At 41.6% G+C, this 13,649-nt stretch overlaps 2 protein-coding genes across 10 annotated transcripts in view; one reads left to right on the forward strand and one right to left on the reverse strand.

Annotated features, from left to right (window-relative positions):
* The first annotated feature begins 1,702 nt into the window (after nucleotides 1–1,702).
* Nucleotides 1,703–10,742, forward strand: skp1 (S-phase kinase-associated protein 1). The gene is made up of 6 exons (XM_075486644.1): nucleotides 1,703–1,830; nucleotides 2,514–2,613; nucleotides 2,766–2,839; nucleotides 7,452–7,595; nucleotides 9,665–9,805; nucleotides 10,043–10,742. The coding sequence occupies exons 2-6, from the start codon at nucleotides 2,517–2,519 to the stop codon at nucleotides 10,076–10,078; spliced, it is 492 nt and encodes a 163-aa protein (XP_075342759.1). The 5' UTR covers nucleotides 1,703–1,830; nucleotides 2,514–2,516; the 3' UTR covers nucleotides 10,079–10,742.
* A 58-nt stretch (nucleotides 10,743–10,800) lies between these two features.
* The window catches only part of tcf7 (transcription factor 7), a 67,315-nt gene continuing 64,466 nt past the window's right edge, over nucleotides 10,801–13,649 (reverse strand). For 4 of the 9 annotated variants that reach the window (XM_075486648.1, XM_075486647.1, XM_075486646.1 and 1 more), the window contains one exon: nucleotides 10,801–12,922. In XM_075486648.1, the coding sequence (XP_075342763.1) occupies nucleotides 12,544–12,922 (379 nt within the window). In that variant the 3' untranslated portion in view covers nucleotides 10,801–12,543. Of the gene's footprint in view, nucleotides 12,947–13,649 lie in introns of all 9 variants that reach the window. The other 5 variants (XM_075486653.1, XM_075486652.1, XM_075486649.1 and 2 more) reach the window with 2 other exon arrangements.

Raw genomic sequence — 13,649 nt, forward strand, 5'->3', positions numbered from 1 at the left:
CAGGTCTGGAACCCCAGGCTGTCTGGTGCTTTTATTGGGGAAACTGGTCGTGGTTGTATATTTTTAAAGAGGTTTGCACACAGAAATCTCTGCTCTTGGAGACTGCCATTGCAACAGTAACAACTCTGAGGTCTGAAAGGTCCTTTTAGCATGAGATTATATCCCAAATTTACCACCATGATACATTTTGCAAAGGTTAAGATTTTAGAAAGTATTCAATTTGCAATTATTGAAATGTTTATATTGTATTGTTGCCTTATAAACACTTTTTCTGTACAGATTATTTTCAAAAAGGCTGTGCTGCTGAGCAGTTCCTAACACTAGTAATGGTAGAAAACGGCATTGATATAATATGGGAAATTTAGGAGATATTGATACTTGAAAGTTCTGAGCATAGAATGCACCATGGACTCGGATGGAAAAGATACACAACAGGGAACATGCCACCTTATGTTTTTGTAACATTTTTTCTTTGTTTTTTTTTTATCACTCAATTGCCCTTTTTTGGAATGTGTTGCCAATCTGAAATGCAACAATGCAATGAAGTTCATGAGAAAACATTAAGTATCTTGGGTTCATGTTGTCTGTAATGAAATTAAATTCTAATTTTATGTAAGAATTAAAACTTTTTTTTTGCATTTTTCACACTATTTTATTATTTAATCAATTCAATATTCAGCAATTCAAAGTTAAAATAAGATTAATCTAGAATACTCTGGTTGCAGCTGTTCTGATTATATTGCACATATTTTGTAGAAATTTTCCTTTTTTTTTCCACAAAACACTTTATTTTTTGTAGAGGAAATGCCATCAAAGAAGGGCGAGAGCAAGATGGAGAAAAGGGTGGAGGAAGCATGAACCATTTCTTCCCTTGATCATCATGGGGAATGTCAGATTGCTAGCAAATAAAATGGACTCGGAATGTGACAGTATGATTTTGCTGTCACATTCTTTGTTTCACAATTCTGCACACATTTTGTATTAGGAACAGAGAGATGATGAATACTCATGGATACGACCCCAACTGTGCAATGGTCCATCTCAGATGCGTCCAAGCCCAAAGACATCTTTGCTGCCTCTGGACAGGCCTCCTAAAACACATAGCCTTTCATGGATGCTGCGTTTGCATCAAATCATGATTAAAAATCATCTGTTGACATGATCTGTTAAGGTATGAAACAGCAGGTGAATAGCTGCCTGGGTGCAGTCTGGAATTTCAAATCAATTTCTTTTTTCACGTCAAGTGTAACAGGTGGACAATTCTGATCACTGGTCTATAAGAGCAAAGGGAGTGGAGATTTCTGACTTGGTATGAAAAAATGTAGCTTTGTGAGAAAGGTCGTCAATGGTATTCATTAGAATTTTATGAAAAGAATCACTATGAAACTTACCCTGTTACGGAAGAGTATTAGGGCCAGGCATAAGAAAAAATATTTATATTTTGCCTGTCGAGATTAAAGTCGGAATGTCGAGAAAAAAGTCAACTCCTCTGGTCCATCATCTAATTACTTTATTTTCGACATTTCGAATTTAATCTCGACATATCGACTTTATTCTCAACATGTTGACTTTATTCTCCACTATATTATGCATGCATCTCAAATTAATTTAAGTTTATGAGATTAAAAGAAAATAACTGGTTGTCATAACCCCCCTCCCCCCACCTCTCCTGGTAACGAACAATACGCCCATCAACCTGAGGGGGGCAGTAGGCTCACCAGAAGGTTGATCCAGAGACTTCCATCTGCTGTTGGAATCCATACGTCTATCAGGCCTTGCTGCTAACTACAGAGGAAATTTACCTCTGGATTTGCGTCAAAAACATTTACGGTAGGTAGCTTTGCACTACTGGAATACCTTTTTGAAATTTTAGTTCACACCTACGCGTTTTTAGGCTTGCATTTGGTTTCAATGCTAAATTCGGTTTCCTCGACGTGGATGCTAACAGGCCTCATAGCACATAGCACAGCGCTAGAATAACGTTAGCTGCGATGCTAGCACGGTGCAATGTTAGCTGAGCATTGTGTACTGTAACGGTGATTAACATTCCGTAATATAAAACGAACTGTTTCACACACACACAAAAAAACATTTATTATGTATTCTATACATCAAGGAGCATCTCCGTTATGAGCGAAATCAAATTGTAAGCTAGCTACTTGGTAGCATTGTCGTCGTTTTGCCCGTGTCATAGTTAGCCTGGATGTAACATTATCGCTTGTCTGGCAAAGTGATGTTGGTAATGTCACAGACCACTTAGTTTGCACACACAGACACACAACGTTTGGATTTGCACAGCTTTACTATTACTGTTTTAGACTTCTATTAATGACATGTGTTGTTGGCAGGGGCTGTAACAGATAATCCAACTGCCGGTAGCTTCTACGTCAGTATTAGCCAATCTTGTTTGCTACCCAATGTAGCATAACAAGTGAGTTGTTAATGTGTGTGTTCTCTTTGTTGACCTGGAGCTACCCGTCAATGTGTAACAGGAATTGTGTTGTTCATTACAGATAATGCCCACAATAAAACTACAGAGCTCTGATGGGGAAATCTTCGAGGTCGACGTTGAGATAGCCAAACAGTCCGTCACCATCAAGACCATGTTGGAAGGTACAACTTTCAAATCATACCAAACTTTTTGGAACACACTCAACTGTCTTAACGCCTGTTTTCAAGGGTCCTAATGCAATTGAATCTGAATATTTTTCAATAAATGTACGCAACAGAGTGGTGCTGAGCATTAAGTCATTTTTTTTTGACAGATTTGGGCATGGATGATGAAGGAGACGATGACCCGGTTCCCCTCCCTAATGTGAACGCTGCGATCCTGAAGAAGGTACAGTTCACACACTGGTCCACATCAGGGACACGTGACCTGCAGTGTTGTTGATTTGGAGTGACTTGAAATGGTAGATGTTTGGGGACTTAAATGATAACTTGATAAACCTAGGTCTCAGGCGACCATTCTAATGATGCTACCTGGACTGTTTTTTCTTGAATCTTACTGCTGTTGCCTGGGTGTTCATCTGCTTTCTTAAACAGGGATGTCGATTGCAGAGGTTGTTTTTTAAAAGTTAACATTATTTTCAGAAGTGGAAAAAAAAATATTCAGAGTGAAATTTGTCACATACAAATTATGTATAGGTATTACTATTTTTGTAATACCTTTTTACATTTAGATAAGCATGGAGATGCCGATATTGTAAACCTCCCAATATATAGAGATTAAATCCAGTGTCGGCGTGTTCTCCGTCAGTGTACGTCTAAAACTCGAGTTGCATCCAGTAAGTACTGTTTTGTCCCAGGTGACAACCATAGCCGCTTTCGGACTGTAGGAACCTTTGGCAGTTCTAATAACCTTTTAATCCGCGGGGCCGTTTTCTCCCGTGTTCGGACATACAGGAACTCGGGGCTTTCTCCCTTAGTTCCTATAACTATTTAGCTCCTTCTCCGAGGTCGGGTCTTTTCATGGTTCTATAGAACTAATCTAACGGAGGTGTGTGGTGGTCGGTAGCTACGCCCCATGTCATGCTATCACGGCTGAAATGTCTCCTCATATGACACTGACACAACCAGCGGGTGTTTAATAAGTTAACTTACACTGGTCTCCTTTGTCTGCAGCGCTCTGCTCTCCTTTCTTCCTTCATGAAATAAAAAAGTATCTCCTGACTCTCTCTGTCAGGCATGCAAACTTGCCACCTTTCGGCGAAATTCGCCGTTTTGAAATCAAAATGGGTCATTCTTCTGAATCGCGTAGATCCGAGGAGAAAAAAAAATGGGGGGGGGGGGGGGGGTGAGCATGTCAACTAGCGAGTGGAACTGTGAACCTCAAAACTACACTAGACCTATGTGACAACAAATGACTGACAAGAGTGGCGTGTGAGAGAACCACTATCACCAATCAGAAGTGAGGAGGGCGAACCCCTATTCACACACCCCCCCCCCCCCCCTCCCGGACCACCCCCCTGCTACAATTTGACTGATGTCCTGAAATAGTCTTCATAACGAATTGTGTCGTTAGATCAATTAATGTGCTTTTAATAGTGTCTTTGATACAAGTGTCAGCTAAATGTCTTGATAACAGACTTGAAATAGTCAACAATTCCTCGATATTTCACCGCCTCACAGAACGCTGTTTGTGTTAGTGCTACTCGAGGTAACTGTAGAGTGGCTAACTAGCGCCTTCCACACAAGTTCAGGGCTTTGCTAATACTTTTAGCCAACGTCAATGGAGACCTTAATTGTCGCCGGACTTGGCTTTTTAACGAGGTATGCCCCTTCATAATACCCTCCGATAATCACGGAAAGGGAACATTTTGCCCATTTGAGGAGGTCGTTTCATTCGTCGTGAGTTTATCAATGCAGAGTCCGGAGAGCTCTGCCACAGGTCGTATTTGAGAGTGCGACCCCCATCCCCTCGCTGTTCGCCCACACCCCCGTTGATACCCCCGTTGATGATGACAGCCTACAGGTGCACTCGTGTTCATCCAGTATGATGCACCATCAATCGAAGTTAAAAGGGGCACAATGTAGGATTACGTAGTGCTCGTGGCATGCATGTCTCAAAACTTACACTGTCATGAAAAAATGCCGTTTAACTAAGCTTGCCGCGAGAATGTTTTTCTGTTAGAGTGCCAGCTGTCGATACAAATTTGTCTCTGGCGGTACGTCAAGTGAATTGCTGATATAAGTTTTTCCCGTGGAGCTCGTTTGGCTCGGCATGCCAAACGTTCACTTTCGTGGTTTAATGACAGCGGACCGTGAAAGTGGTCGGGAGAGTCATCGTTCAGGCTATTACTAAGCATAGGCTGTCTTGGGGCAGTAATTAATTAAACGTTTAATCCTACATACTTGTAGTATCCCTTTAAGGACCATGGGACTAAATTTTTCGTTAAATTTAATGTAATTAAATGTATGATACTACAGTTAAATGCTTTTGAAGACCTGTGATGTTATATATCAAACACATAATAGTACAGTAAATGCAATTGATAGGCCTACTGTACCTATAAATTCATCTTTTATGCTGCACAGCTGTTCTCTACTTAATGCAAATGGGACATACTGTATATTTTATAATATATATTTTGTATAATTTACAACTTAATGCGTCTCATGTTTCCGCTTTTCCGCGCGTGCCGTGTGTCCGTGTACCCTTCTCACCTTTTTCACCCCTGACCAGTTTGCATGCCTGCTCTGTGAGCTCTTCCAGCCTCGATATAGGGCTCGGGCACGTGACGTCACTACGTGAGCGGCGGCCATACTGGAGGCTCAGAACTGTTTTGTTTACATTGTTTTCCACTGCGCGCAGACGTACTCCCGCCTGGTCTCGGAACTTTCTTCGTTGGTTTATCTATTTTACTTATTGTCTTTGCCACTATGGTCGCACGTTGCTGTGTCGTGGGGTGCAATAGCGTAAGCTGTGATAGGAATGGGGGGGAAATCGTAAATGGTTTATCTTTTTACCGGTTTCCTGCTTGGAGGCGCACCCACGGAGACCAAGTGTCCGAGATAACAAAGCGTCGTCGACTAGCATGGATCGCTGCTGTAAGACAACCAAGCATAACTTTCCACTCAATCCCGGTGTCGATGAGAGTGTGTTCTCTGCATTTTCATTCTGGTAAGTTACAGACTTTTGTGTGCTGAGGTAAAGATCCCCGCCTTCACAAGAGGACACTGTCAGTTGGAAGCAAGGGATGTCTCAATGGGTTAAAAGCGGAGGACAAATTTCGTGTGTATGCATGTATACATGACAATAAATCTGATCTTAATCTTAATTTAATGTGGAAAATACAAGGAAAATTGCCCATCTCCAAATTCACATGGAAAGGGCGATTGGAACTGTCAGAAACAATACACCTTTTTGTCAGCAAAAGTACCTATCAACATAGTTTTGCCATGCGAAGGTGAAGACAAAACATTCTTTGACAAGATTGTGTCTGTATGTTGTACTCTGACCACCATGAGCAGGAGTGTTGTGCAAAGTTGAAGTCGTCTGAAATAAATATGCTTTGAGATACAGCCAAGTGTGTGTGTTTCATTATTTATTTACAAGTAGAGTAACATGACAAAAGTGTAAAGTGTCATTATAATTGAAACTGTTGCAAAGTATAAGCACTGACACCACATACTATATACGCAATTATGTCCGAAAGGGTGAACTTAGGCAGTAAATCTTCGTCGACAATCCATTCCTTGCTCGGTATTTCATAAGGGTCCAGTCCGTTTATAACGCCAATCTTCTGTATGTACCGATCTCTGGCTTCCTTCTGTAATGTATCCCGGTATATCCCACATCCTTTCTTCGATTTTAACATGCTTTTCTCTCACTTTTCTCTCACTGTTTGGTCCTTGATCTCCGTCTTGCCTCAGGGTTTGTTTACGAGATTGAGCCTCCAATATGGCGACCATATCCCAGAATGCAACGCGTGTGCCCGAGCCCTATTAGACGCCTGATGTGATTGTCCATGATTAATATCACCATCATGCAGACCATAAACACAGTGGCCTCCCCGCTCTCCATATTAGCTTCTTGGTGGTGTTTTTTCTACTCTCCTTACTTTTACCGTTTTGTTTTGTGTTTGAATGTAGCGCTAACGGCTAACGGCTAACACGTCACTGAAGCAGACGGCTGCGCGCGGCGCATCAGTCCCTATCAGGTCCCGACTCATGTGCGAATGCAGACTGAAACAGTTCCACTGGGGAAGGATAGTTATCAGAACGAAATTCGAGGAGGGTAGTTCTGATAACCACTTTCTTAGAACTGTCTGTCCGAAAGCGGCTCATGTAAGATACTTCAGTAGGAAATAATGACATTGCACAATATCATAATTTCTCATAAGTTCAGCTTTCTGAATTTTTCATTTTTGACCGGGAATATGAGAATGAGCTGCAGCTGCCGTGCTGTCTCTTTTGAACTGCGTCCCGGTTTCAGCCCACTATTGAAGGAGCTTAATGGGCTGTTTTCATTGAGAAAATCTTAAGAAGATACCAAAATCAGACCATAACCCCCCAAAAAAGGGAACTGTTTGAAAATCGTCTAATTTTGTTAAGGTTTTATGCTCCATCATCTAAATGAGTGAAGTCAAAGTTATTCGTTTCGTTTTGCCCCTGCTATATTCTTCTGTTTATGTGTATGAGCAGAAGGCTGTGAGGACCCGTTTGAGGACTTTTTTTAATTTTTTATTATTCATTTACTTTTGGCTCAGTTCGCCTAAGGGTCAAGTCATGAAACCTTGACGTGCTTGCGTGACGTCACAGCAGCAGCGTTTGTGTATTTTTGCGTCTGGGAAACTCTCTATGCATTATAGCATACTACTGAAAGTCAACAAAGCCATAATAAATGTAGATGTAAAAAACAGTAGTCAGTTACAGATTGCTCTCTTACGGTTTATATGCTACATGTATTTGGCTACCTCTGCTGAAGTTTGGCATGTGCTTTCCTTCAGGTGATCCAGTGGTGCACTCATCACAAAGATGACCCTCCTCCCCCTGAGGACGATGAGAACAAGGAGAAGAGGACGGATGACATTCCTGTTTGGGACCAGGAATTCCTCAAAGTAGACCAAGGCACCTTGTTTGAACTCATTCTGGTAAATACATTTTAATGTAGTCTTAACTCATATTTGCTATGCTTTTGGTTTCATCAATTCCTTGGAGGTTTTCACCAACCTTTAGCATAAGTGTTGCATACCAAACCTCAACTTCCTTAAAGTGCAAACCAAACTGTATAACGTTGTTCTTAATGTCATCAAGCCTTTAACAAGAATGAAGATGTTTAATTTACCCTACAATCTGTTATTCGGTTATTGCAGACACCCTACAGAACCGTTTGTCCTTAAAAACAGAGTGAGAGTTCAAATATTAAAATGTATCGTCTTCTGTAGAGAAACTAGCCAGTGCTCTTCCATTTCATTTACTTTCCTTTTAAAGCGATAAGTCTCTCAGTGCTGCATGTAAACACAAACCAGAGCTATTATACTCTGAATACAGGAACCTTTTTATAGTTTTGCTCACCTCTGCTGCCGCATAAAGACAATAAGCTGACCATTTGAAGTGTTTTGTCCACTCATCTTGCAGATGTTTTTTTGGGATGTCTACTGTTGCTTGTGATAGCAGAACTGGCTCTGAGGACTTGAGATCCAAAATGAACTCATTAGCTTTTTAACTATGTGCACAAGGGAGCGCGAGGAGTTGCCGAACATAAACACAATCCTTGTTGTATTCTTTAATCGGAATACGATCTTTTACCGTCATCTGCAGCTGTCATTCCAGATGTTCTTTCTCGGGTACATTTAGTCATGAACTGGAAAAGCTTAGCATGCCTGTTTTCTGCGACTTTCCGTCCCTGCTGCCTGTTTGTGTCCCAGAGTGGCTGAAGCACAGAGCGTTTGCATTTTGGTTAACAACAACACAAATGTTGCTTAGCAACAGCTGGAAGATTTGTGGTTTGGATGGCTCATATTGAAGTGACAGAGATTTGCAAAGACTGTTGTTGAGGTGTGAAACAACAGCAACCCCCATACTTAAATGGAATTAGGCAGGATGTGAAGGTAAACCCGGCAGGTCACATGACTTGTAACCCGAGCAGTGCAGGTGTTGGTACATGTGTGGGCTTCCAGGAAGTGAAACGCAAGTCGGTGTCAATAACTTGAGATGATTAACGCCACTCCGGCTGTTGTAATTTGTTTACGAACATAAAACCAGAGGATGCTAAAAAGGTGGGGGGGGGGGGTTCAGATAAGCTCAGCAGGAGCTATACGTGCTAAATGAGAAGGAACACAAAATGATCAGCAAATGACAGGATCTGGGTTTGGAGTCTCCTATACAGTTTAAATCAGTCACTACATTCTAATTATTTTCTTCTATTTCTGTGTCCAAATATAGAAAAGGTAAAATTAGTCATTTCATGCAGAGATTGTTGTCGCAAGAGATGCAAAATCCTGTTTCACAGTCAAACAACACTGACACGTTGCACTGCATCGTTATTTATTCAACACAGAACTAAGTGAGAAGGTAGAAGCAGCAGATGCGTTCATCCCACGATCCAGCAGCTCGTAGAAGCACCTTTAGCAGCATTAACTTCCGGTGATGGTTTTCTATAATAAGTCTCATGTCATTGTGGAGGAACTTGGGCCCACTCTTCTTTCCAGCTTCAGTTCATTCACGTTTGCCGCTCTCTTTAAGGCCCTGCAGTGGCCCTTCATTTGGGGATCACTGTCCTGGTTCATGACCCAGTTTCAGCTGAGCTTTAGCTGTTGGACAGATGGCCTCACACTTGATATACTTTGGAATACAGAAGAGTTCAGGGTGGACTCGGCGACAGTAAGGTGTCCAGGTCCTGTGGCTGCAGAACGAGCCCAAATCATCGGGCCTCCACCACCGTGCTTGACAGCTGGTGTGAGGTGTTTGTGTTGATGTGCTGTGTTTGGTCTGTGCACTGTGACCAAACAGCTCCACTTTGGTCTCGTGTTGTCGTTTATTTAGATGCAAGTTGCAAAACCGGGGAAATGCTTTCTCCTGCAGTCCCTTAGAATAAACACTGATGGAACACATCATTTAGTTGGCCTTAATTATTCATGCAGGGGTTTCTAAGGGATCTACTTAGTCCGTGCGCTCTTTTGACCCGTCCCTCCAATCATGTCACTGTTTTTCTGTTTAGGCTGCCAACTATTTGGACATCAAAGGCCTGTTAGATGTCACCTGCAAGACCGTGGCCAACATGATCAAAGGCAAAACCCCAGAGGAGATCAGGAAGACTTTCAACATCAAAAATGATTTCACAGAGGAGGAGGAAGCCCAGGTAGTTATTCCATCCATCACCTGTCTGAAAAAAAGGGTCTTATTTAAGATAAGCGATGATAATATATTGTTTGTGGGGGGTGCTCAAGGTAAACTTGAACTACGAGTTTTTTTTTGGGTAACTAATCAAATCAAATTTATTTATATAGCACATTTCATGTACAAACAATTCAAAGTGCTTTACATAAAATAAAGCATTGCTAAAAAGCAACTAGTTTACAATCTATTTTGTTCACAGGTACGCAAAGAGAACCAGTGGTGTGAAGAGAAATAAAGGGGAAGATCCTGCCAACACTACCACACTGAAAAGGATTGTCCCCTCTAACTGGTTGCACTGGGATTGTTCATACTTGTTTATATTTACATTTAGTATATTTAGGCCCCCCCCCCCCCACTCCCCCCTATTTCTGTATACCAATAATAGCATGAACATTTTAACTTGCCTGTGTGGTGTCATTAATTTAAAGCTAAGACGCTTGCAACTCTCTTCACTCTTGTATTGACATCAGATAGTTCCGGTTTCATGGCTTTTTGCCCTTAGAAACAAATCGAAGACAGTCCCTTCAGGTTCCCCCCCCCCCCGTCATTAATTGCTCTGGTTGTCTTTTTTTACTGGACATGTTTTTTTTTTTTTTTCTTTTAGGTTAAATGAATGAAATAAAATGACTTTGACTATTGAAAAGCAAGGGTGAATGTTCTTTTTGATCTGTAAATGCATCCGTTTTGTGAAACCATTTTTAGGAGGAGCTGTTAATGGGGGAAAAAGTGAAGTTTGAGGTGGAAATATGTTTTTTTTGCTTAATGTCCCGCCACAAAGCCTCGGGCAACTCCTTCCTAATTCATGTGTTGAATTAGAAACTTCTATCGACTGAGCTCTGGCGCTGGTTTTTTGGGATGATCAAACCCACTGAAGGAATAAATAAAACCTATTGAACGGACGGTGTGTGTCATTTCTGCAGGACCTCTTCGGGGTCAATCAGATTTGCATAGACGAGATATTCCAAACACTTTATTACATCAAACAAAAACACGAGAAATACACCAGGAGTTCAAAACAGAAAAATACAAAAAAAAACGAGTAATACAACAGGAGTTCAAGGCGTAAAAATACAGACACTTTCGAGGTGTTTCTGCCACTGACTCGAACGTCCTCCGGCAAAAACAAGAAATTTCTAGCACAAGAGCTCCCCCTTCTGGAGGGAGACGGTACATACAGCCAGCCGACACTTTATCCACAGCCAGAAGCGGAGTTTGAAGCTCCAGTAAATGAAAGCCTTTTTTTTTTTTTTTTTTTTTTAACTCAAAATGTTACATTAAGGTTGGAACATGCACAGACTGATGAGCACAAGATATAGTTTGAACGCTGCCGCAGTGACACTTCTGCACAAAAAGGAGAGACAAAACGCTGCTTTCAGAAACACTGGGAATGAAAATAATAGTTTTTTTTTTTTTGCTTTAAAGTCATAGTTATTTTCATTTTTTCATAAAAACATACAAAAGTTTAATTATAATATAAAACTTTACAATGTAATATAATAATAGTACCTATTTGGTCGTAGATTTAATTTGCAGAGCTGCAGATTTGTCAAAGGAATAAAAGCCGAGACTTTAAAAAGGACAAACAAATAAAAACTCACTCTTTTTTTCTGTGAGCAAAACATCTGACCTTAAAAATGACATGAGAACCATACAGGAGACGTAACAGTAACGGTTGAAGCTGGAGTTTGACAGCCTGCAAGTGCCTAAAAGAAGTAAATTCTCTTTACCTGCTGTAAATATATATAATTCTTTTTTTTTATTAAAGTCAAATAATCTGCACAGGTAGTTATAAAAAAAAAAAGAAGTTAAATGAAACTGAAGTCAGACTATTTGTGAAATGACAGCTGAAAAATCTAAACAACCCCCCCCCAAAACAAACCATCCCTCTTGGAATCTGAGGCCCTGCTCCCCCCCCCACACACATGATTGAATGGTTCGGTCTGAGTTACAGTGATGAATGAAAGCTGCGAGCTCCTATTTAAAGGAGGAAGAGCCTGTGGGTTGGCATGGACACTGAAATAGGGAGTAAAAGTGTACAGTGGATACAAAAGTGATCTGTGCCTCTTCAGAAATGTGTTGATTTGCTTCGTTTCAGTAAGAGCTCGTTTGCAAAACAGCTGATTGTCATGGAGGTCAAAGCACAAAGTTGGCTGTAAAAGCTGTAAAAAAAAAAAAAGAAAAGAAAAACGCTGTAACATCTGTAAAATGACAGAGGCAGAACTATCCCCGGGACAGAAACTGATCAGTGTCGTCAAGTTCGAGCCGTCGGAGCCAAAGAAGCACAGATTATTTTGTTGCGTGCATTACTTTTACTTCCTGTAATTAGGACTGTGTGGTGTGGAGCTGGCTGCTTTTCAGAGGCTGGATCCTTCAGTGGGACCTCATGTCCTCCTCCAAATAACACATCATGAGCTAATGGTAATCTACACCCATCTGTTAAATATGAGCTGGTGAATTTCAACACTTTTTTAAGACGTGAGGCTTTTTGTGAGGAAGAAAGATCTGTTGTTGATGATGTATTTCGAGCAGAAATGAAGACTTTTTTTGGAGGATCCAGCCTTTGGAAGAGAGCAGCAACGTGGACTACCATGATATCAAACAGAGGAACAACATTTAACAATTTAAACTGTGAGACTGAAGGCAGGTGATGGAGATTATCTTCATGGCTCTGGAGGAAGCGACGTGAACAGACCACAGCGATCACTGAGTCTCTGTTAGCACTTTGAGAGACAGTCCTGCCACCTTGGCGGCCGACAGCGCCGTCGAGCAGTACGTCTGCTTGCCGGCCAGTTCCAGGCGTGTGTGGGCGTGTTTGGCCGCGGGCTGGTGGAGGTCGCCACGCTTGCCGGCAGACTGCTCCGGGGGGAAGCGTGTGTGTGAGTGTGTGTGCGGAGACAAGGGAAGGCGTGTTAAGGGGGACGTGGGTGGCGGGGAGCAGCCTCGGGAGGGTGGGTGCTGGTAGATGTGGTGGTGGTGGGCAGGAGAAGGGGAGGGGGGAGAGTCTATAGCACTTAGATCTGAAGAAGTTGGGCTGGGGCAGCCTCCTCCTTGAAGGTAACGAATGCACTTCTTTTTCCTCCTAGGAACAGTCAGAGAGAGTTATCTGTGAATAAAGTGTGGATGGTAAACGTCAGCAGGCGTCAGTGAAGATGCAACATTCACAGTGAGTTCAATGAGCATGGAAACAAATGGTCACGAACAAGAGTGTTAGAGTCGAGCTGGGCACACCTGAATATGAACACAAACTCCTCTGCTGTTCACAAATCCTCAGTAATTACTGCTAAATCTGAGCAAGAACCGGGAAGTAACTTTTTGAAATTGGTGTCACTGGGACAAACACGAGGCTGCTTTAAGGAAACTTTGTTTAACCCTACTTACTGCCATCATACTAAGCTAAGCTAACTATTGATAAAGTATTAGCTGAGGGCTGGGAATACCACTCACCTGCAAAACCAATACACCAATCATTTCGATAGAAGAAGTTTGGGCACCCCTGGGATCATTTCTACCAACCTATCAGGACTTAATCAGATTCCTAGAACTACGATTTGTTTGTAGTTTCTTCGTCTAAGAACTTTATATGATGCCAATTTAAAAGCTTTGCAAATCCTTTGACTCCTTAATCTTTTTCCACCAACGTGAAAACACGATGAACTTCTCTAAGTTGCGTTCTGAGCAATAAAATAACAACAAAAAAAGAAAATATTCTGAGAGGAAGGAAATGTGTCAGGGAGCCTGCACATATATTCCTGATATACAGTAATCAGACGTAATCTTTTCCTCGATCCTCACCCCAAGAATTAAGA

This window comes from Odontesthes bonariensis, chromosome 16, assembly GCF_027942865.1.
Source record: "Odontesthes bonariensis isolate fOdoBon6 chromosome 16, fOdoBon6.hap1, whole genome shotgun sequence".
NCBI classification, from domain to species: Eukaryota; Metazoa; Chordata; class Actinopteri; order Atheriniformes; family Atherinopsidae; genus Odontesthes; species Odontesthes bonariensis.

Bases quoted from the DNA above. Each gene is read 5' to 3' on its own strand.
- skp1 (XM_075486644.1), top strand. From the start codon at position 2,517: ATGCCCACAATAAAACTACAGAGCTCTGATGGGGAAATCTTCGAGGTC. The intron at 2,614-2,765 runs GTACAACTTTCA...TTTTTTTGACAG, and splicing joins CATCAAGACCATGTTGGAAG to ATTTGGGCATGGATGATGAA. The intron at 9,806-10,042 runs GTAGTTATTCCA...TTTTGTTCACAG, and splicing joins CAGAGGAGGAGGAAGCCCAG to GTACGCAAAGAGAACCAGTG.